Raw genomic sequence first — 21,738 nt, forward strand, 5'->3', positions numbered from 1 at the left:
TCGATCGGTTTTCATCGCTGAAAAATCTTACGCAGCGCCACTTTATACTCGATCATCTTACACAGAAACTTCCTCGGTAACATTTTTACAAAATAATGGTTTCTGTCGCACAAATCATAGAGTCAAACAATCTAAAATTCAATAATGATAATTTCTAATCGTCTCACAGCTGTCCAATTATTACGATCATACATAATCCTCAGATACCATTTAAAGACCGATATTTCTTAAAGAAATGCCACAGACAGGTCATTTAAGTGAAAACTTCTCCGAGCGACGTTTCTAAGACTGCAGGTCTCGCGATTGTTCCTCGAGCTTTTCCCATGTCGCGATTTCTCAGCGATCAGCGATGGGAAAACGAAAGGGAAAGCGCAGGCGATATCGTCAACGTTGAATTAAACGATCCTTCCGCTCTCGTGCCTCGTAACTTTAGACTGAAAGTGCTGTATCGTGTTTCGCGTGGTTTCTTCGATTTACCCGCCCGATGAGGTCGAACTTTCCGTCCCGAAACGCTTCTTAGAAATCCCGCTGGTTTCTTGCCCGCTACAGGAAGTAGGCAAAAATTCGATCGATAACGGTAGACACATAAATTTCTCGTTACGACGTCTTAGAATCGTGTAAAGTATAAATTTTTTTTGTTTAGAATTCGAACGAAATACGGCATTTTAAAAAATATTTTCAAACATTTGTCCAAGTCAGTTTAGATAAAATTGTTTGTTTCGCTAATTTTTCTAGCGTATCTTACAAATAATAAGATGAATACTTTAAAGTCACAAGATGATGGAAAATGATTTTTAAAACGAACCTGCAATTATTTCTTTCTAAATGTACTAAAAATCTCTGATATAGAAATTTCCTTATTGTTCCCCATAATGTTATCCTTGTTCCCCATAATACAAACCTAATTCGTCTTTATATTATTCGAAGCCTAGCACCTAATTTTTCAAACGAAATATCGCCAACGACCCTGCATTAACCCCAGGTTCCTGTCGTTTCCACAATTCCTTCCTACTAAAACGCGTACACGTGCGCGTGCATTCACGAGTTCACACGTCCTGCACCTCGAGGACCGCATTAGGACGAGTGCACGTCGTTTCGACCCCCTTCGATTCGATAGGGTTGCGAGTGGTGTTAATGCAACCCCTCGATCAGCCGACCATTGTTTATTGTTAACGTGTACCGTGCGAGATTGTGTCGGAAACGACGAATCGTTGATGCGCGTGTGTCCCACGAGTCCATTGAATTTCGACGTTTGTCCGCTTTGGTATTCTAATCGATCGGGGTCATCGAGGATGTTTCTATTATTTTGTACGACGCTGCGACGTGGGAAAAGAGGCAGCAATGAACGTTTATCGCGGATAAAATAAAATTAAGCGTCGTATACGTGCTGGCAAAATATTGAGTGCAAATTACAAATACACACTCGCGATTATTTATTACGGAAGACTTTCATTTATCGTTGGAAATGACACTGCCAATTATTAGCAGTTAAAATTCTTTTTGCCAATTCTTATGCCACTTAGCAGTTAAAAAAGGGTATTTTTTATATGATTTAGATAAAAAAGTGACCTGTCATGTGTAAAGATATATTATTTTTTAAAAACGGGTGCTGAATTCAAGAATTTTTGCACGGAACCCAGGAATAATTACGATTCGTTTTTCATATTATTACGGAATAATGTTCTTCTCCTACGCGATTATTTTATCCGACTATTCTATTCATTGACCCTTTGCCTAAAACTATTAAAAAAATGAGAAATTAATCTCGAGCAATATAAAAGCTGAAGAAATAATTTGTTCAAATACATTACATGGTAAATGGTATAAAATACACGAAGTGGTGTCGTGTTCAGACAAGATTCGAAGACCCACTTTTAAATGACAGGGGTCGAGGCTAAGTTTCGACTTGTCAATTTAAATTTGCCGCGAGATTTCAAAGTCACTTCGCAAGGGATGGCTCTCGTTCGTGATACGCAACATAGGAGACAAGTTTCGTTCGAGTGGCTCGATTAATTAATGCAACGTCGTTCACGATCGGCCGGTCCTCAAAGAGGCTCCGATTTTTTCCAAGCGGAAAGACGCGTAAAACGCGGGAAAAACGGTAACGAGGCCGCGTTCGCGCATCAAAGACGCCTCGAATGGCTCAAAAGGTCTCGCTTAAATTCCACTTACGGTCCTCCTCGCTTTTTCGCGCGCTGTACACAGGGCTTTACCGTCCAACCTCTTTGATGCAAACGCGTTTACTCGCGTTCGCGCTCTTCCGCTCGGGTCACAGGATAAGCTTCCGGTATTCCTTTGGCGTAAACAGCCTCCTCCAAAGGATCATTGCTGCCTTTGCCTGGTATTCCGGTTAATTTCGAATTCACTCATTTCGTTCTACGAATAATTGGTGATTGAATTGAGAATTTTAAGAGGTTTAAATTATTTGTTGATCCGTTTGGCATCCTTTGGGTTATTTTGTACAAAGATCGATAACAAAGAGATAAGCGGTTTTATCAAGACGGATAAATTGTCTCAATAGGTTCGCGCGATGAAAGAATCGTTGGGATAGCAAGTTCGAAGGTTTCGCTCGAGATTAATTTGTAATTTTCTTAATAGTTTTAGGCAAAGGGTCAACTGTAGAATAGTCGCGTAGGAGAAGAAAATTTTCATCAAAAGTCGAGAATATGATGAGACTGAGACGCGTGTAATATTTATTTTCTACATTTACTTTTTGCAAAGATAATTCTTATCTCTTTAAGCTTATACATGAAAAGAGACAAGAGACTTCCATATTGAGTAAATAGCTCGATGCACGGCGTAAATTCTACGCGTTTCAGTTAAAAATTAATCTCACAATTAACGGAGCAACGAGCAACAATATGACCAAACTGTGCAGAGGAACGATGAACGTCGACCTCGTCGCTGTGTAATTTCCGTGCGACGCTCGCAGTTTCACATGTATATCATGGTATGATTCATTGAGCAACGATGAGACTCTGAACGCTTCTGTGTGCACTTCCGACCAAGCGCAATGTTACGCGGAAATTCTACTGGTTTTAGTCACCTCCCGGCCATATCGTTCCTCGTCTCCGAATCTCCTCCAAGCTCTGTATCGTTTGGCCAAACTTATGAATTTTCCAGTTACGATACTCGATATTTAACGCCTACGTTTATAATATTAGGTTGTCCGAAAAGTTTCTTTCGTTTTATAAGGAAATAATAGACGCACAATGTTTTTGGTTTTATATTAGTTTATTGAATTATGCACGAACGAATTAATAATAGAAATATAACGAAATGGATCATACGTGATTCAATAAAACGATATAAAACAGAAATTGTTGTTCATCTATTATCATCTTATCAAACGAAAGAAACTTTTCGGACAAACTAATATATATGGAAACTCGATAATGTCCATCAGCGATATGTATAGTTTCATTAATTTTTTAATTTGTATTATTTAAAAAAACGTAATAAAATCTATCCTTTCTACGTCAGTATCAAGTACGACAGAGATTAAACATCAATTTGGGGAAGATATTAAACTTGGAAACAGCGGTCCCAACCTACTTTAAAATATCTCCGATTTCTCAATTTAAAAAAAAAAAAGACCACAAATAAGTATCGATATTCTATAATAATTCATCAAAACGTGAAATCTTTCTTTTCTCGTATCGAGATACGCGAAACTGGCGAGCTGGAATTTTATTTTAACGGCGTGAACGAGGAACAGTCGGTAATTGGAATCCACGGGAGGAACCCCATTATAACCGGGTCAGGATCCTCCCATAGAGTGGTCTGCAGCCGAAAAAAGGAAATAAATGAATCTCTATTCGCAAAGACCCCAAGCGGATTACTGGTAAGAGGCTTACATAAGAATAAACCGAAGGGTTTCTCGCGGCTCGGCCACTTTTGCTATCATATTTCATATTAACCGCTGATTAAAATCGATTTTTCCGCGGTGACATGCGAGACACGAGCCGTTTCGTCGACCTCCGTAATGATTCACGACCGATCGATTTTTCACAAGGCGAAAAATATTTTATTTTTAATCACGACTCACCAAGCACTGGAGAAAATTTGAAAATCTACCAACATGCTGAAACATTTCCGAGTATTTCTTATTTTAGTTCCTTTAAAACGTTATTTAAGGATAGCTTTATTTCCGAAGGAAACGCGAGCGACGATTGCGACTGTTTGTTTCAACTGGTTTTTCTCATTGCGATTGTTTAAATTCGATCGTTGCGGTTTCAGAACCTCGATCGTTTTTGTCGTGACTTTTTGAAGTGGTATAGTTCGGTATAATAGAATCGACGAATTCCAAACGCGAATAATTGAATTTTTAGACTTTTTAAATTGCGGTCGATTGTCTGTCGACATATTTCCTATTTTCCCTTTTTTTTTTTTTTTTACTGCAAATTTCCAAAATTCAATCGTTGTAGACCGTAATATAGTTTCGAGTCGACAATCCACAAACTTCATTATACTAGGTAATTCAATTTTACGGCAATCTAAATTTTCGCGATATTCGAATTTCATAATATAGAATTTTTATGTGAAATTCAAAATACGGATTCTACCAGGACTGTCTATATTTGATTTTTAGATGGACATTGACGCGAATGGCTGTTTATGGAAATTGAAAAGAAGAAAAGAACAAGGAAAAAAATAGGCGAACGACTGGGTCGACTCGCGTCGCAGCATCACTCGAAAATTTCCATTTCCGCGTTCACCATCGGGTTCATGGTGGTCGGTGGCGGCGGGATCAATAAACGCAGGTGCCGGCAATGGCAACTGCAACAAGCACGATCCGAGTGCAATGGCCATCGATTAATAATTAACACACGGTTTCGTGGCTATAATATAATATAACAGTCGGTTTTTCTTAACGATAAATACTTTTTTTCAAACAATTTCATTTCCAACGAAACAACCCTTTAATCGTTTAAAACAAACTATTTGGTAGAAACCTATCGACGAAATAGATTCTATAGATATTTCTTTTCAACTAATATTTTGTATATTAATTCTTTGTAAAAACAAATACCACGTCTTAACATACTTTATAAACGATCTCCTATCCATTTATAACTTTGATAAACAATCTAATAGTTTTAATATCGTAAAATTATTAAATATCGTTCTATTATTAATAGGAAATAAGAAGAGTATAAAATATGAGGAAATTTGTTGTCATACGATTAATACACGTCAAGAGGATGATAAATTACACGGTAACGTGCAATTCTAACGACAAAAGTACGAAAATACTACTATTTTAAAAGGAATCAACTAAAGGGAATCGTTCTACCATACTCAAAGATGCTTTTCATAAATCATGCAAACGAACGTTAAAATATTCATTGCCTTTCGTCTTCGATTAACCTATAAATACACTTAAAAGGCTTCCTCTGCGTGACTGGAGCTACGTTTTCAACATGGACATCGATTTTTCATGCGAAAAGTTACCTTTTGACGCCGATCTCCGCGTAACGGCCCCTTGTGGCACGAGTGGCCACGCTTCTTCCGCTTCCGGGGTTCGTGTACAGCGTCAGTATGTCGCTGTTAATGTTGTTCAGAATCGGTGGTAGCATTATTGCGATCCTGTTTGCCGACGATCCTTCCGCGAGTTCCACGTATAACGACGCATCTCACAGATACGAGATTTCTCTCGCTTCTCTTTGGTTCACACACTCCTTTTTTGTCCTCGTCGAATTTCTGGGAAGAACGATTTCGTTGTGGTCGAACCTTCATTTTAGTATATCGAAGGAGGAAGTTCGATTTTGAGTGACCGTTGTACTTCTTGGAAAGTTCTTGGTCTTTAAGAAAGTTTCGATCGTCGTTCGTTCTTTTGCTTTTTTGGCGAATTCTTTTCGTTTTTTTTTTTTCTTTTTTGATAAAACATCGAGTTTAAATCTCGAGGAATTCAATTACGTTGATTATTTATTTTAGAAATGACCAATTAGAATTTATTACAGAACTTTTCGTCTATTAAGGAATTTCAATTCATCGAACGATTCTTTATCCGTGCTTTTTCTCATTAAAGAATTCTTTACTTGACAAGCGCGAAAAGATTCTTTTCTTCTTTTTTATCGGAAACTTCTTAGTCGTTGTACAAACTCTTTCGGATAAAACGACGACAAGATTTGCTTCACGGGAAATTTAACTTTTCTCACTACTTACTCTCTTGAGTAGCAATTACAATTTATAGAATTCTTTGTATGCTCTTATAAAAGTATGCGTTGTTTCCTAATTTGTAGATTTCTAATTAACTGTGGGCGATTTTAATGGCGACACAAGGTTACGTAAGCGTGATTTAAATCGGTGTAAGTGAACTTTATACTCTATTCTATTCTATTCTACTTTTCTATAGACTACTTCTAGTGCACTTTGACCAAAGTACTATGTCTACTTCTACTTCAAAGTTCTGGTGTTCTAAACGAGCCTCGATTCAAACAGTTTCTTACGATAAACACGAAAATGGTGTTGGCTAAAGAACGTACGATAAACAAGTGGTTTTGACGAACTTGACTGAAATGCAAATGTGTCAATCCTTATGCTATAATATTTTTTTTTTTTTTCATAAAAACACATTTAAATCAAAAGTCGATCTTCGAGTGAATTTTTAGCTCCAATAAAACTGTAAATCGTCTGTGGCACGCGATCGAGGCGCCAGAGAATTATCGCCACGTCATAAACGACTTAACGCAGTGATTATTTATTGTCGACGATTCCGTGGAAAAGTATGTGTCTGTTGGCGATAGAAATTACCCGTGAAATATCGCTACAAGGCTGGTCGAGTAATTAATTGGCGGAGATAAAGTATTTTCGGGAGAAATTGCTTGGATTACTCGTTCTTACCCCTAGCTGTAATTGTTATGGAAACTATGGGGAAAATGATCGAAGGGGTCCGAGCGAATTGAAATAAAACGAATCAAACATTTGATCTACGATCGATATTTCGTTCGTTTATAATACAAATTATCGTCGGTTAAAATTATTTGTTCCGAAAATTCAGAACCGACGATTATTATAAATGGAATAAAATATTTATTGGAAAGTTTAAATAAACTTTACATAGTGTTTTACAACGTAAGACGCGATAATAAATTTCTGATAAAGTAACTAAAAATAGAAAAAGCACGCCAGCAGGATCTGTACGAAATAACAAGCGGAGGAACGAAAACTCGACGGACGATTTCCACAGAAAGCCCAATTACACGAATATACTCAAAGCCAAAGCCAATCTTTGCGTCGTGTCAGCGGGAACGCCATCACAAAAGACCCAGAATAAAGAAGAATATTTTTCGTGCTCTGGAAATATAACAGGGCTATGAAACGTTCCTACGATCAAAGTTCTGAGAACGGATAGACATAAAAGGAACCTGGACCAGCATGTTTGAGACACGCAGTGTTATTACGATACCGATCGGAAAAAAATTGCCAGCAAAAAGAGGAGAGAAAGGGGAAAGGGAGAAAGAGGTGCACACACGCGATTTGAGAAACGCCCTCGATATTGGACCAACGAAAAATGGCCAGATGTGATGAGAAAGCAAGAGAGGAAAATGCCAACTGCTGAAGGTCATCGATCGTCGTAGTATTCGCCTGGAGATTTCTCGTTTGTTATCAGACTTTTTTCTACATTCCTTTTACACTTTATTCGTTATTAGAAGGGCCACGAAGAAGAGACGACAGCACGCGAGAATTATATTTCCTAATAAACGGTCTCCACGAGGGATCACGTTCGTGGGTATTCGATGATTCTTCCGACGGAGGAAAAAAAAAAGGGACGAGGGTCTGTCATAATGACGTGCAGTTTGAACAGTGACGCCATGCTGAATATACTGCTCGAAATAAGTGGAGGACCTCGTCCCTCGACCAGTGAATTGAATTAGCGATGAAGAAGATTGAACAACTTCCGTCGGTTTTTATTCAAACGAGGTCTCGTTTCAAGGATTTCTTAAAATTTGTCATTTTTTATTCCTAATTCTACGTTCTGTTAGCCTCGTTAATTAATTTTCCTCGTGTCATTGTGATATTCGAGTCGTATAGCTTCCTTACATTATTTATTATTTCTCGGTCTGTTACTTTTCCGTTCTTTGCCCCGTCTTCGTCATCGCCAGAAAAGATTCTGCCTCAAGGATTCCCTGAAATTCCTAACTTTTGCGTATAGTTTCATCTTACCATTCAACTTTCCTATAACGAGATATTCGGCTCTTCGGCTTGAGACGAATAGACGTTGATAATTAAACATTAGTCATCGCATGGAACGCGATCATGCGATAAATAAATGTGGTCAGATCAGAGGGAATTGCTTTAGCCTTTTAACAGGTGCGGTTTCGGTGGAATCGGTAACAACGTGTCAGGTTCATGGTTTAATTGCGATCGATCGCGTGAATTGCTGGACTGGCCACGCATGTCCTGGCATTAATATTAAATACGACAGTCGGCAGATCGCGGAAATGAACGTGAAACTGCGGATTTAGGGGTGGAAAGTCCGTGTGCATGTAAACTGTCGACAAACACTGAACAGGAACACAAAGGGTATTTTGCAGCCGAATTCCGTGGTGGTTCGTTTCGCAGCTAATTCTCGCTCGAAGGCCGCTATTGCGAGGCTGATTTGCATAGCATAGTTTGCTGGCTATTTCGAGGATTTGTCTGCAATATATCGAAACATATATCGCAAGATACTAATATGTTAAAGAGAACCGCACGGTATTTCCTCGATTCCTAAAAATTTGGCAGAATAATATTGCAAGCAAATAATAGAAATTTTATAAATGATTTATGAGATAATACAAATTCTTGTGTTAAAAAAAAAATCAGTGAAGTTATTCTTTAACAGACTATCGAGAATAAGAATGATTATACTTTAAGGCTGTTAAAGGATCTGAGAGTCGATGCTAATCATCGATCAGCAGTGAAACGCGTCCAAAATATAATAAAAATAATAAATAAAAAATATATATTGCACCATTATAAGTAGAAGCTCTATAGATAACATCGAACGTAATATTAATCGATAAAGTGTAACTAAAGAAAATTGCAATTGTCATTATCGCTGCAAGGCTTTTTTAACGATTTTATCTAATAATTCCCTATCAAATTAATCAGACGCGTAATCTCCGTGATACTTCACTGAACCAATTCGAAGCGAACGCGAAGAATTTTAAGATACATCCGCATTGAAACATCATCGAAACATGAACATCGCCAACGAGAGCAATGAAACAAAAAGAAGGGAATAAGAGAAACGAATAAAGAAGAGAGTAACTCGTTCCACTAACGAGTCATCAATAAAGTAGACGCGTTTCGCATCAGCAACGAAGACAAATCGTTTCGTATCTCACTACGTTCATTCAACCTACGAAATCTCGAGATTCGCTCGAAGGATCGACGTCATTTCGTTGGTTTCGAAATAAAACGACGATTGAGAAATCGTCTGCGCTTGAATTGCGATCGCGTGAATCGTCGAGCGTGATCCAAATTCGAACATCTAGACGGGCTGCAGACGAAACTGCATGAAAAGTGACTGACCGTACCGTGGTTCTGATTTACAGGCGGATTTATTTTGGGAAAATCTCTATCGTGTTTGATATCCTGAATGGGAGTTTGCGTGGGATAGAAGTAGATCTGGGTTGCAGAATTATTTATAGAAATTTGCATAACTAGAGTGCTCGTGGTCAGCCTGCGATGAAATTTGTGAAATTTAGGCGAAAAGCGCGGAATTTCCATGCAGTCGAAGAAAATTGTAAGCAGGTTCTGTCTGAATTTTTCAAAAGATTTCGAGAACCTGAAAGAAATTTAAAAAATTTCGAAGACATTCAGATTCACTCGTCTCTTTTTATTTCTCTCGTACGTATCTCCCAGGCAATTAAAATTGCTAAAAATGAAACTGGTTTGGCGAGAGAAGAGTTTACGATTAGATTTATAGAAGGCTTTGAATTTTTAACTTGAAATTCCTGGTACAAAGTTTCATCGTATCGTAAAATAATATTGATCTGTTATATGCAATTACGATGAAAGTAAAATTAATATATCAAATTGGCTGTAATTTCTTTGGAAAAATAAAGTCAGGTTCGTTCGTGTACAGTGACATATTAAAGAAGGAAAACTCGATTTGTCCGAAGAAAGTAATTCGAAGAACCTCCGATAAGCTGTCTCCTCTCTCTCGCTTCTTTCCTTTCTCTTTCACATCTCGATGAGACTTTGCGGAACAGAGTTTCCCGTCACGTTCTTGATCTGTCTTGATCGCAGAGCGATCTCCTTGGCCGAAAGTTAATTTGCAACCGCGTCCTTCTCCGTGATGCTTTATCGTTCAGAGTCCCACTAAAAAGCGACGTGAAAATACAACGCGATTTGTATGAAAATTGGAAAATGGAAAAAGAAATATACATAGGAGAATATAAAATAAACAGCGGAAATTTAGAATTATTAATTGTCATATCTCTCATTTGATAAATATTAGTTTTTATACATTTTTCGTTCGCTTCGCTTATCGAAATAATCTTATTAAAATAATAAGCTTCGTCGAACTTTAGTTTTTCCTTGAAAAACGCTGTTCGATCGGTCACAAAAATGTTTTTCTTCCTTAAGAGGAATTAAAGGTGTCAAAAAAGCTGGATTTAACTAAAAGCTACGAAAGTAGAGGGGCTTGAAATGTAATCGTAATTGATTTTGTTAAAAGAATGGCACGTTTAAACAAACCGACAATTTTTAGTTATCCACAAAAATGAACTTTGCAAGTAGGTTACTCATTAGTATAGGAATGCCATAATCTTCCAAGTCGAGCAACGCGATATTATTAAGAAATCATTGAAATTTTATTTCGAAGCACAGTTTCCACGAGAAACGGTTCTTGCCTCGCTGAATAACGCGCTTCTGTTTAATCTCGATGTTCCCAGCGTAATTTCGATGATCGTTTCTCCCGATTCGATCGGACATTTTTGCGGTGAAATCTTTTTCAATTGTATTTTTTCCATTCTTTATCGGGTGGAACGTGACAAATCAGTGGAAACGATCGTGTGACTAGTGCGACTATACGCTATGCTACACACATTTCGTTAGAACTGATTCATTCGTCGTACCTCGTCGATTCGATGGAAAGCCAAAGCCACGCGAAACTCGCCTAAGGCTACTTTTAAGTTTGTCGACGCAGACTGCGCGGAAGCAAAATTTCGAAGGAAATGTACGGGCAACATTTTTGCTAATGCTGCTACTCTTTGCAGAAATATGCAAAAGTCATAACACGAATATTGGAAGAGGAAAGAAGATGCAAAAGATAGATAATTTTATCTCACATAACTTATTTCTTTTATTTTGGGATAATTTTGTTTCATGACTCTTTTTATTTCGAAATTGACAAATATTGTACATACGAAAATTTGCACGTAACAGAGTGGAATTTTATTATAAAATTTGATTCGGATGTGATCTGGTTCGATGACACAAAACTATTCGCACGAAGAGACGGATCTACAATGACTTCGTTCTTTATGATGACCACACGTAGGTGTAAAAGTAATGTAACATTATTACATGCTTAGGAGGTAGGGAAAATAAATTTCTATTTAGGTTTCATTTTTTTTTTTTTTTGTTTAATTATGATTATAAAGATATGAAGTTGCATAAACATCTGCAGTTTAATTATTGATTTTAGAAATTCGCGATATCGTTAATGTATCATTGAGATATTATTTTTAAGAAAAACAAAACTAAGCGATTTAAACCTTAAAGCTATGATAGTTCAATTCATTGAACTTGCACATTGATTGATGAATTTTCCAGAAATTCGACTGTGCGTATCGCTTGCTATCACACGATGCGACGCTTTAAAGGATACGGAACGCTAAAGGCAAACGTTCCTCGGTTGATATTTCGCAGAAATTTTATGAACGCCGTTTCACGATTTCACGAATTTTTGATAAACTTTTTATCGGCACTCACCTTCTCAGTCTATTCAATAGTTTTTTTAGCATAATTCATCACAACCTCGAGGATCTAGTAATACGAGCAGCGATTCAATCGTCGGCAAGAAATTCGCCAGAAAGAACTTCGTCCATCTTCGATTGAAAATTCGGCTATAACGTAATTTAACGTAATGTGAAATGTAATTTCGCACTAATTATTCACAAATTGTTGTCTTTGCAGCAAGATAACTTTTTTATTTAAACAAACATGTTTTCCTTTATTTTATTTAAAACTAATGCTGCTCGATAATCGATAAACCGATAACTTTACGTATAAAAAAAGGCACACTCAGAGAGGAATACTAAAAGAAAGAGGATTTTGCCTACTTCCGTTATTATCTTGCACGGGATGAAACAACGACGTACACACTTGCACCAGAACAAAACAATTCCCATCTCATCCTTTCCACGAATCCCGCGAACCACGATTCCTTCGAACATAACATCAATTATACCTTCACAGAAAAGATTACTGCACAAATTACGTTCGTCCAGCGACACGTCCCGCGACAAACTGAATCACGCTCGAGCGAATCACTATCGCGAGAATAGTCGCAAACAAAGTGTTTATCGCGCGAAAAACCGGGAATAATCGCGTTTATTGAGCACCAAGAATGTCCAATCAACCAGTCACGAGCATTGATCCCGGAGGCTGGCATGAAACTGCGGCCGCACCACCCACGACGACGTCCAACAGCCTCGACTCGTCGTTATCGAAACTGATAAGTGACACGAGCGACGTCATCCAGCGAAACGTTGGTCCTTAATTTATATATATATATATATATATTTATATAAAAATCAACGTCCTGATTGAGTCATCGAACTTGCTATAATTTTTGAAAATATAAAATTTACAAAGTATATTCCTGTCATGGCGTAAGTACTCGTTAAGAAGGGATGTTTCGAAATTCATCCACTAAGAGGATGAAAAGGGACAAAATGTTTTCAAAATTTCACCCCTAAAGGGATAAAGGAAGAAGGATGGATAAGAGAGAAAAAAAGGCGAAGCTAAGAAACTAGAAAATGTTAAGTAAAACGAAGAAGAACAGACTTTAAAAAGGAGAGAGAAGGAAGATGATTCACTAGGAAGAGGAAAGGGATCTTCCTAAAATTTCTGTAAATTTTCTGCGGCCGTTGCCAAATTTAAAGCGTACAAACTAACTTCATACGATGTTGCGTGTCATCGCTTGATCACGTAGATGCAGCAACGAAGAAAATGTTTATTCTCGATGCAAGTACACGTACGCTGTTTCGTGTAGTTACACAATTCTCGCTAGAGAAGTTTCCACTTTTGTTAATAGGTACGAACGCGTCTAAATGCATTCTGTTAACAACATTCTTTGCCCTTAGGACTCTTTTAAGAACAATTCGAAAATCCAACAACAAATAAAGATGTTACTATGTCTAAGAAATTGGGAATTTTCCAGTCAACTTGGTAGTTTCTTTTTACAAGACAAAGAGGTAATTTTTAAGGGTTGAAGAGGTATTTTCTGCAAGTTTCTATTGGGGAGTGGTTGCAGAATTATTCTGGGGTGAGATGCAGGAGAATGGAGCAGACAGAGATCCCTTATCGGTCGTGATGTATAGCACAGAGATTGGGCGGGTGCTGGAGAAGATTTCTTTCGAAATCAATGGAGTTCCTAGGTGAACCGTGTGGATTGTAAAGTACCTCCTTTAGTGTTTTTTTTTATGCGCGATAGTATCATTGAGTTACACGTCATGAATATAAGATTTGTTGTGTGTGGTAGATTTATGAGTAATTGTTTTGTATTGTTCCCAAGTTGAGGAGTTTTGTTCTATTTCGGGTAATTTTATTGTCTAGAGAGACAATGCTGGAAGATACTCGAGGATGAGTCTTTTGTTTCCCTTTAAAAACAGTATTGCTCAGCTTATGGATGGTGATAAAGTAGAGCACATACTAGATCAAAGCGTTTCTTAATCTTCCGTTAATTTTATTACTCATAAACAATTATCATTATTTTGTTCAATGATATATTGTTATTTGTTCGTATTGTTCGTTCAATGCGTTGTCCTCTTACCGTAGGCAAAATATACGAACTTTTAATACGTGTAATATTTGTAACAACCATATACAGTGTATGTGTTGACAGTCGTTTTATGGATGTACAGAAGAAGGTGAAATTCAGAGTTTGAACACAGAAGAAGAATCTTCATCTAAAACAGAATAAATAGAGCGAATAGAAGGTATGACACATTACGAATGTTTTCATCGTATTTAACAAAATGCATACATGTATCAACCTTTTACAGGTGGAAACAGCTTATACAAGCAAAGACGCCTATTTAAACAAAGTAGCTCCAGCTCTTGTCTCTTCTAGCCTTGATCCAATGATTATCCGGGCAAACCTAATCCTTCCCCTACGGAGACTACAAACGGAAGCAAAATCAACAGAAACCAACGGAAGATACGTTCGATAGAGTCCAATTTCTGTCGCATTGGGTCCCACTTTAATCAACGTCCAGCGTCCAGAATCTCATTGGGCGAACGTCGAACGTACGACGAGATATCCACGCATCGTTCGATCAAACAGCACGAGTTACCTTTGCACGGGCATCCTCCTTTCACGACGAGGCGTTCGATAAGACGACCATGGCACACGGTTAACAAGCAGTCCGTTATCAGCGACGGCTGCAACCGGCTGACGGTGTCACCAGCCGGAAGATTATCGTGCACAAAGCCTGACAACGGAATCAGATAACTCTGACTGACACGTTTCTCAACCAACGTATTGTAAGGTATTTTGTTCCGAGAGAATTCTATTATAATTCTGTATCGATATGTTATAGCATTAGAAAACGATCGTATCGCTAAATTTGTAAAAGGAATAAATAATTGTATAATATAGAGAATAATACGGCTATGTTTTCTTTAGTTTTCTAGTTTTCTAGTTTTCTAGAAGAAGTTTGTATTAATAAGCTTTAGAGTATAGAATTGTTAAAGGAATCGATGTATGTATATGTTTTTTGTGATAAAGCTGTCATCGAAGCTGTATACAGAATAGAAAGATATCTTGGAAAAATATTACGATGTATTATATTTAGAAAATCTGAATCATCAAGAAATAGCGAATGCTGTGAAAATAACTTGTATAAAAATAATTTACTTGTTTTCGTACTAGATCTGTCACTGATTTGTTACATTCGCAGGAAGAATAAAATATTCTCAAAAACGAAGAAAACAGTTCGATGTAGACCGATTAACAAATTTAAAATATCGCTAGAAAATATTTCGACATACATATTCTGTTAAAAAAAAACTTGCGTCATTAAGGTAATCAAGTAATCGCATAAGATATTTATAAAAAACTTGATGAAAATTGTACGGGAGCAACGAATTCTCAAAGATTGTATTGACGTTTCCTATAAAATTATAGCGGTGAGGATAGGTATCCTTTTAACTGTTCAGTCGATTAATTAAAACTCGATTTATATAAAACGTTCACGTTATCATTAGTCGCTATTTTTCCGTAAAGTGGCAAATATATAGAAAACATAAGAAAAGGAAGGGTTTCACTGATTCACTCGACGCGATAAGCAACGATGTTACACGGAAACCACGCTACGTCGCATAGGCTTATCAATGCGCAAGAAGAAATTCTGAACAGAAACACGATGCTACGAAACGTTCTTCGTATTATTACGCAGGAGCTTTGTTGACATAAATTGGTGATATAACGCGCAGCCTTTTCCTACAGCGTCACTAAGATATGATTAATCTTTTTTATACGAAATACTTGTAAAAAAGACTCTCTAAATTTATAAAGAAAATAAACAATTCTGAAACGTGCGGTTTAATGTATCTTCGATGATATCCTTCGCAGGATGCTTGTAAAAAATCTCAAATACCTTGTAAAAAAGTTTGATACATCCTGTAAAACATTCCACATAAAATACTCGTAAAAAAGCCTCGTGAAATTCGTAGAGCGAATAAGAAAGTAAAGCTTTTTATGGGCTTTAATAAGATATAAGCTTTTAAAAGCATAGTTGCTCGCACCCTCTGTAACATCTCGCAGAATATAGTTGTACAGAATCCTATGAAATATGTAAAAAGAATAAAAAATTCCTCGAGGTTCGATCCCTTCTCTACGATATTCTGCGTTAAATATTTATCGAATTTGTAAAGACGATAAAAAATTGTCAAAGGTAGAGTTCGACATACTTTCTACAGCACATCTACATTATCGGATATGTAAATAGATTAAAAAGATTATCGTATCATCATAAACACTTCAACAAGTTCGATATCCATATTTCACTCGTTAAAACCAGCCAGTAGATTTAAGCTTATAGTATCTCTATGGAACACTGCATTTCTTTTATCTCTAACTTTCTCTATCCATATGTTCCACAGATTTACCATACGCGAGACAAATTATGGCAGACAGTGGACATTCCGCACACGCGATTCTCCGTTTTGTTACTGACAACACTTTTCCCTGTGGACATGGTTTGCATTCCCGGAAGACCTCCAAACAGAAAATCCCAACGACCATGATACGAATCAGGAAAACAACGATTAAAAATACAATTCCTTTCGTGTTCCTACATAATCACGATAAGACGATGTTCACGTTGACACTTTTCAGTCATCCTTACCAAGAACTCTGCCTGAGTACCCGATCACTCTTATCGACGACTACGCGACGTTGTCGCGAGACCATTGCCTCCTCCCGAGTCTTGAGTCACGCGACTGTGAAGTCACCGACGATCAACCTTTTTTTTTTTTTTTCTCAATTTCCCTCTACCTGTCCCGTCGATTCGGTTTTTCCTGCTCTGGAACTTGTCTTCGATCGATAACACCGGCGCGATAGACTTTTCTCGACTTTCACTTCCGTGTCCACCACGTGTCCCACCACAACAGATTCGATTTTAAAAATACACTACAGAACGAGACACACTCGATAAACGCTTCTGCTAGGTGGGAGAGGAGCAGTAGAGAAAGGAGAAAAAAAAAAAAAAGAAGGAAGGAGCACACGAGAGGACGCACAATCAACGGCGAGAGGCGCCGTGACGCCAGTCGGCGACGCACTGGCACCTGGCGTCGCGACAAGACGCACAAACGCGTACAGAAACGCAACTGTCCGCTAGTAGACACGAGACCGGTCTACTACCTACTAGCCGGTTACGAGAGACGCGGTGGTGGGGTTAACTGTTAGGGGAGCTGCGCATGCGCATTAACGGACTCTGCTAGTTCATTCTAACCTTGCCATCGGCATCGATGCCTCCACCGGACCTGGTGGTAGGATGGTGGCAACCGAAAAATCGAGACGCGACCGCCGGAGAAAGTAATCATCCGGCTGGTCTTTTTTCGCCTTTTATGGGTCGTTATGGGCCAGTCTTTGGGTATGTAGAAAAAAAATTCGGGGAGGGTGGAAGGGTGGTAATGGTAGACTTTGTAAAGGAAGGAAGGTTTTGAAGAAGCGCAGGATAATTAGATAAATTGGAAATGATTATTGGAATGATCGTTGTATTTTTGAGATAGAAGATTCTATTTTCTATATGGTTAGGGTTTAGAAGTTGAGTCAAGAACGGGTTCTTCGCTACAGCGAAGTGAAAGTAATTAGAAAAATTGGAAATAGGCGATGGAATTCAGAGATAAAAGATTCTGTTTTACATGCGAGAAGCTACAGAGAGATGGTAATGTCAGCCGTATAGCGACAACTATAGTTGATCAGAAATTGGGAAAATTTCGAAATTTTGTTAGTAAAATTTATTTACGTCTGTCAATTTTGCTAAACAAGCGAATAATATTAAAAGTATCAGCTTGTGCTCGCTCGATGACCAGTAACTGAAAAGTTTCTGGTTAAGGGATGAGCAGGTTAATAAGTTCGTGACGATTAACCGGTGGATAGTTCAATTCGCTCGGTTTAATCGTTGCACCGTTTAGAAGAAACGTGGTCGTCGTGTGAGGTTAGGAATAGGAAACCGGTCCATCCTCCGCAAGTACAACCACCGAGCGTGATCGGCTGTTACGATCCATCGTAGCCTCTGATCTGTCCGCTCGTGCCGAGGTGTGGCTCAAGAAAACCATCGGTGGCTGCGGTATCGGCTTATGTAACAGGTTTTACGTGGCCGTGGCGTTTGACGACCGCTGTAAAGCGCGAGCTTCGTGTCACGGATCCTTCCTTTTTCAATCACACCTGAATGCACGTGGTTAGCGTCGCGGCACATGCAGTTGCGGTTTCGCCAGAACGGATCTGGTAATGATAGATAATGGCCAGAGAAAGGACAACCATTGTCTACTGGCTTCTGTTCAGCCGCGTCTTGCCGCGGAATGACGATGTTGCTGTATTATAGCGTATTTGCACCTTTCCTAGCAATTTTGGCGACTGCCGGAGACACCGGCGATTGTCCGAGATATTTCCGATGGTTGCGACAGTTTGAAGTTTTTAAGGAAAGATTCGTAGGTAACAACGATATATACAAGTAATATTTTTAATTTGTTTTTTAGAGAAATTGCTGGTTATATGGAGCTAAAACTCGGAACTAGATTTGTACTTTGATTATGTTTACGTTCCAAAAAGGTTTAGGCCTACGTATAACTAGTAATTAGTATAAAAAAAAATTCATAAAAATTGCTAGATTTTATTGTTACTACACGAAAATCGCTGGTTAAATCGAAGATCACGGAAGGACGCAAAACTTTCGGTAAAATTTTCAGAAAAATGTCATTCGCGAAGATCAGACGGAAATGTTTTTCAATGGTAATTTGTCATACCGGAAGCATTAAAAATCGCTACGATACGTTATTTATTAGGTAGCAGTCGGTCGACACCGGCTGATTATCTCGTGCTATAGCCACCATTTCCTCTTTAATGGCACGTACAGTTTTCCATGATTTACGACACGAAGAACTTCCGTGGAAGGAAGCTGTTCCAGCATGGGAATCGCAATTGGACCGTGGTTCGAGGCAATCGTTGCCTCGCATATCGTCTGCAGAGGAAATCGGACGCTCCGCTATATAATACTCGTGAAACTGACGTGGACGACTGCGTTTCTAGCTGTGCTTCATTCGTTTCTGCTCTTGAACGTGTAAAGCGCAATTGAAAAAGAGCCACCGAGTGAAAGTGGAAATGATTTGAAGATGCATCGATCAGGAGGTACACGAGAGATTGGATACTCGATTAAATATATTTTCGCTTCATTCATTCGATTAATTTACTGCCTGTTTTCAATTTACTCCAGTCGATCGTTTAAATTGAAATTCCAGCATTATATAAACATTTCCTTTCAAACATTTAATATTTTGTCTTCTCTAACGAACAGATTTTTATGAAATGTAAAGGTAGAAAATCGCATGGAATACACGTACTGTAGAAGTACAGTGGTCGTTACAATATTTAGTAGATAAAACAATTTTCTATCTAGACTCCATCTTTTTATCAGAAACATATGAACTTGCACTGTTAGACGTAATCCTGTGTTCTAACATTACGATGTGCCTCCATATCGGCTATCTTCTAAACTGCCTTTTGTTCGCCACTACACTTTTACTTCGTACGATGATTATTTGTAAAGGTAAAGTGGTCATAATACAGACAACCCCTTAATACTTCTCCTCGGCAGTCATTTTCGATGTACAAGCTGATTTTTCGCAGTTTAAGGAAGTGTAACAATCTTAAGTTGTTACTCGAATAATCAAGATCCTACTGTACCACTGATAAAGTGATCTCGTATATTTGACCAACGGTATAGATCTCCGCAATCCTTCTACAATGGAACGAATCTTCCCAAACCGATACACCTAATCACAACGCGATACGATACGATATACCTTTCAAAGACACCCTCCCTCCAATCTCTAAAGAAGTCGACAATCCTCGTAAAGCTGAAAGAGGGACACAAGAGGTACGGTGGAAACATTGATTCCACGTGGATTCTTCAAGGACGGACTTACACAGATCACCGGGAAGCGATTCTTTGGAAAGGGAGGCGCAGTGGATTAAGCGAATGGCTGTAAAAGGGCCACGCAACGTTCGAAAAAACCGGGGGTGATAGTGGCGGAAGAGATTTGTGGCGGGTCGGTTTACCGTTGTGAAAGAACCACCGCCACTTTTCGTCTCTTCTTATGGAAAAAGCGATCGCGACTTACGAAGTATGCGTATACGTGTAAGAGAAAAAGAAGAAGAAAGAGAAGAGAAAGAGACTTGGTTAAGAGAAGAAATACGAGCTCACGACTGGCGAGAAGAAACTTCGATCGTTTCCACGGAGAAAAAGTTTATTGTTCGCGTATCGTGAGCCGAAGGATGATCCTCGGACTACGATGGCGTATAGCGTTCCTGTGTTTGTTTTAGGGCGAAGCATTAAGCCCTGTGTGTGTTTCCAGTGGACGGCCAGGGTTAATGATTCTTGATGGAGGAAGAGGGCGGGGAAATTTGATGAGTGTAAAGAAGCTTTGAATTAAGGCGTTTAGTTCAGCTGTTTCGTCTGCGATGGTGTGGAACGATGATGATGATACCAGTGGTGTTTCGTTGGAACCTTGTGATAAAATTTAACCACGTAACGCGTCCTGTGATTATATCGTTGTAATTTTTTATTACTATTCATACATATTATATTGTAATAATTTCTAATCGGAGAAGAATTAAAGTTTGATAAAATTGAACGAGACAACGAACATAGAAATCTCAATTTTCGATGAAGTTGCATAGAAACCTTTACAAATGGATATTTTGTATACTGCTTCAATATATTTACAAAATTTTAAATTCCGATTTCTAAAGAATTTGACCGCTGATACAAATATAGAAAATCTGTACGTTCGGTACTCAAAATATTTAGACGCGTAAACTCTGATCTATTAATCAAAAAATGCTTCTATACATCTTGAGGAAATTTCTAAAAATTCCAAGTATCGGAAACTAATTTCGTTCAAAGCCCATTTATTTCTATACGATTCACATCTTCGATCTCGTATAGAACGCTATAAAAAAGCGATTTTCTTTCGACAGAAACGCGGTCCAGGTATCGTTCGATCTACCCTCGTTTAACCCTTACGCGGTAAGAAAAACCGGATCGTAAAAGTGGTTGTCAAATACAAGATTCAGCTTCATTCCTCGAGAATCGTGTAACGATCAAACAAGCAACACTCGTAAAAATCCCGATGGAAAACGATCGGAGAGAGAAAATACACGTTTCTCACCCTTCGTTCAGGGGTAGAATCTTGTACTTGGAAAATCATGGAAGTGGTCACGGGCTCAGGTGCACAGACCAGAATTTCTCGCTGGAACTTCCGAAAGTTTCTTCGGAAGTTGTCGGCTGCTTCATCGTACCTATATTTCATGAATTATGCCGAGTAACTCCGGCCAAAGATCGTATATTTCTTCTTTTGAAGATCCTGAAATATTTGACGTTGTTGGACGAAGTTAAGCTAGGCAAGTTTGGCGAAAGAAGTTCGATTTTCTGGTAGATATTCGAGTTTAGCCTGGTGAGGATTGAATTTTATATATTTTAAAATATCGTTGATACAAATTCGATGGTATAAAACTAAACGTTCGATAAAATTTGGAATAAACGTAAGAAATACATTTTCAGACGAAGAAATTGCTCGCTATCAAAGTTTTCAATGTAGTGTCTACTACTCCAACGAGTTCAATCGATTTCTACTTCCATAAAGAGATTTCTTCACAGATTCGACAAAAATACTCGTAGCGAAAGGTACCTACCTAAGTTAATAATAAGAATAAAAATTCACAAAACTTGTAGCGAATACTAAATTCCTATGAATATAAATTTCCACGATATAGCCTTCGTATTTGAT

The 21,738-nt window shown here is 38.2% G+C and overlaps 1 protein-coding gene across 15 annotated transcripts in view; it reads right to left on the reverse strand.

Moving 5' to 3' along the window:
• The window catches only part of Spri (Src homology 2 domain-containing protein sprint), a 209,619-nt gene that overhangs the window by 50,351 nt on the left and 137,530 nt on the right, over positions 1-21,738 (reverse strand). For 2 of the 15 annotated variants that reach the window (XM_072003000.1, XM_072002997.1), the window contains exons 1-2: positions 16,575-17,066; positions 5,455-5,804 (exon numbers count right to left, since the gene is read on the reverse strand). The exons of 9 other annotated variants lie outside the window; for them this stretch is intronic. In XM_072003000.1, the coding sequence (XP_071859101.1) occupies positions 5,455-5,579 (125 nt within the window). In that variant the 5' untranslated portion in view covers positions 5,580-5,804; positions 16,575-17,066. Of the gene's footprint in view, positions 1-5,454; positions 5,805-11,931; positions 12,696-16,574; positions 17,067-21,738 lie in introns of those variants that run through there. 4 more of the 15 variants (XM_072002999.1, XM_072002998.1, XM_072003001.1 and 1 more) reach the window with 4 other exon arrangements.

The sequence above is a fragment of the Bombus fervidus genome, chromosome 5, assembly GCF_041682495.2.
Source record: "Bombus fervidus isolate BK054 chromosome 5, iyBomFerv1, whole genome shotgun sequence".
NCBI classification, from domain to species: domain Eukaryota; kingdom Metazoa; phylum Arthropoda; class Insecta; order Hymenoptera; family Apidae; genus Bombus; species Bombus fervidus.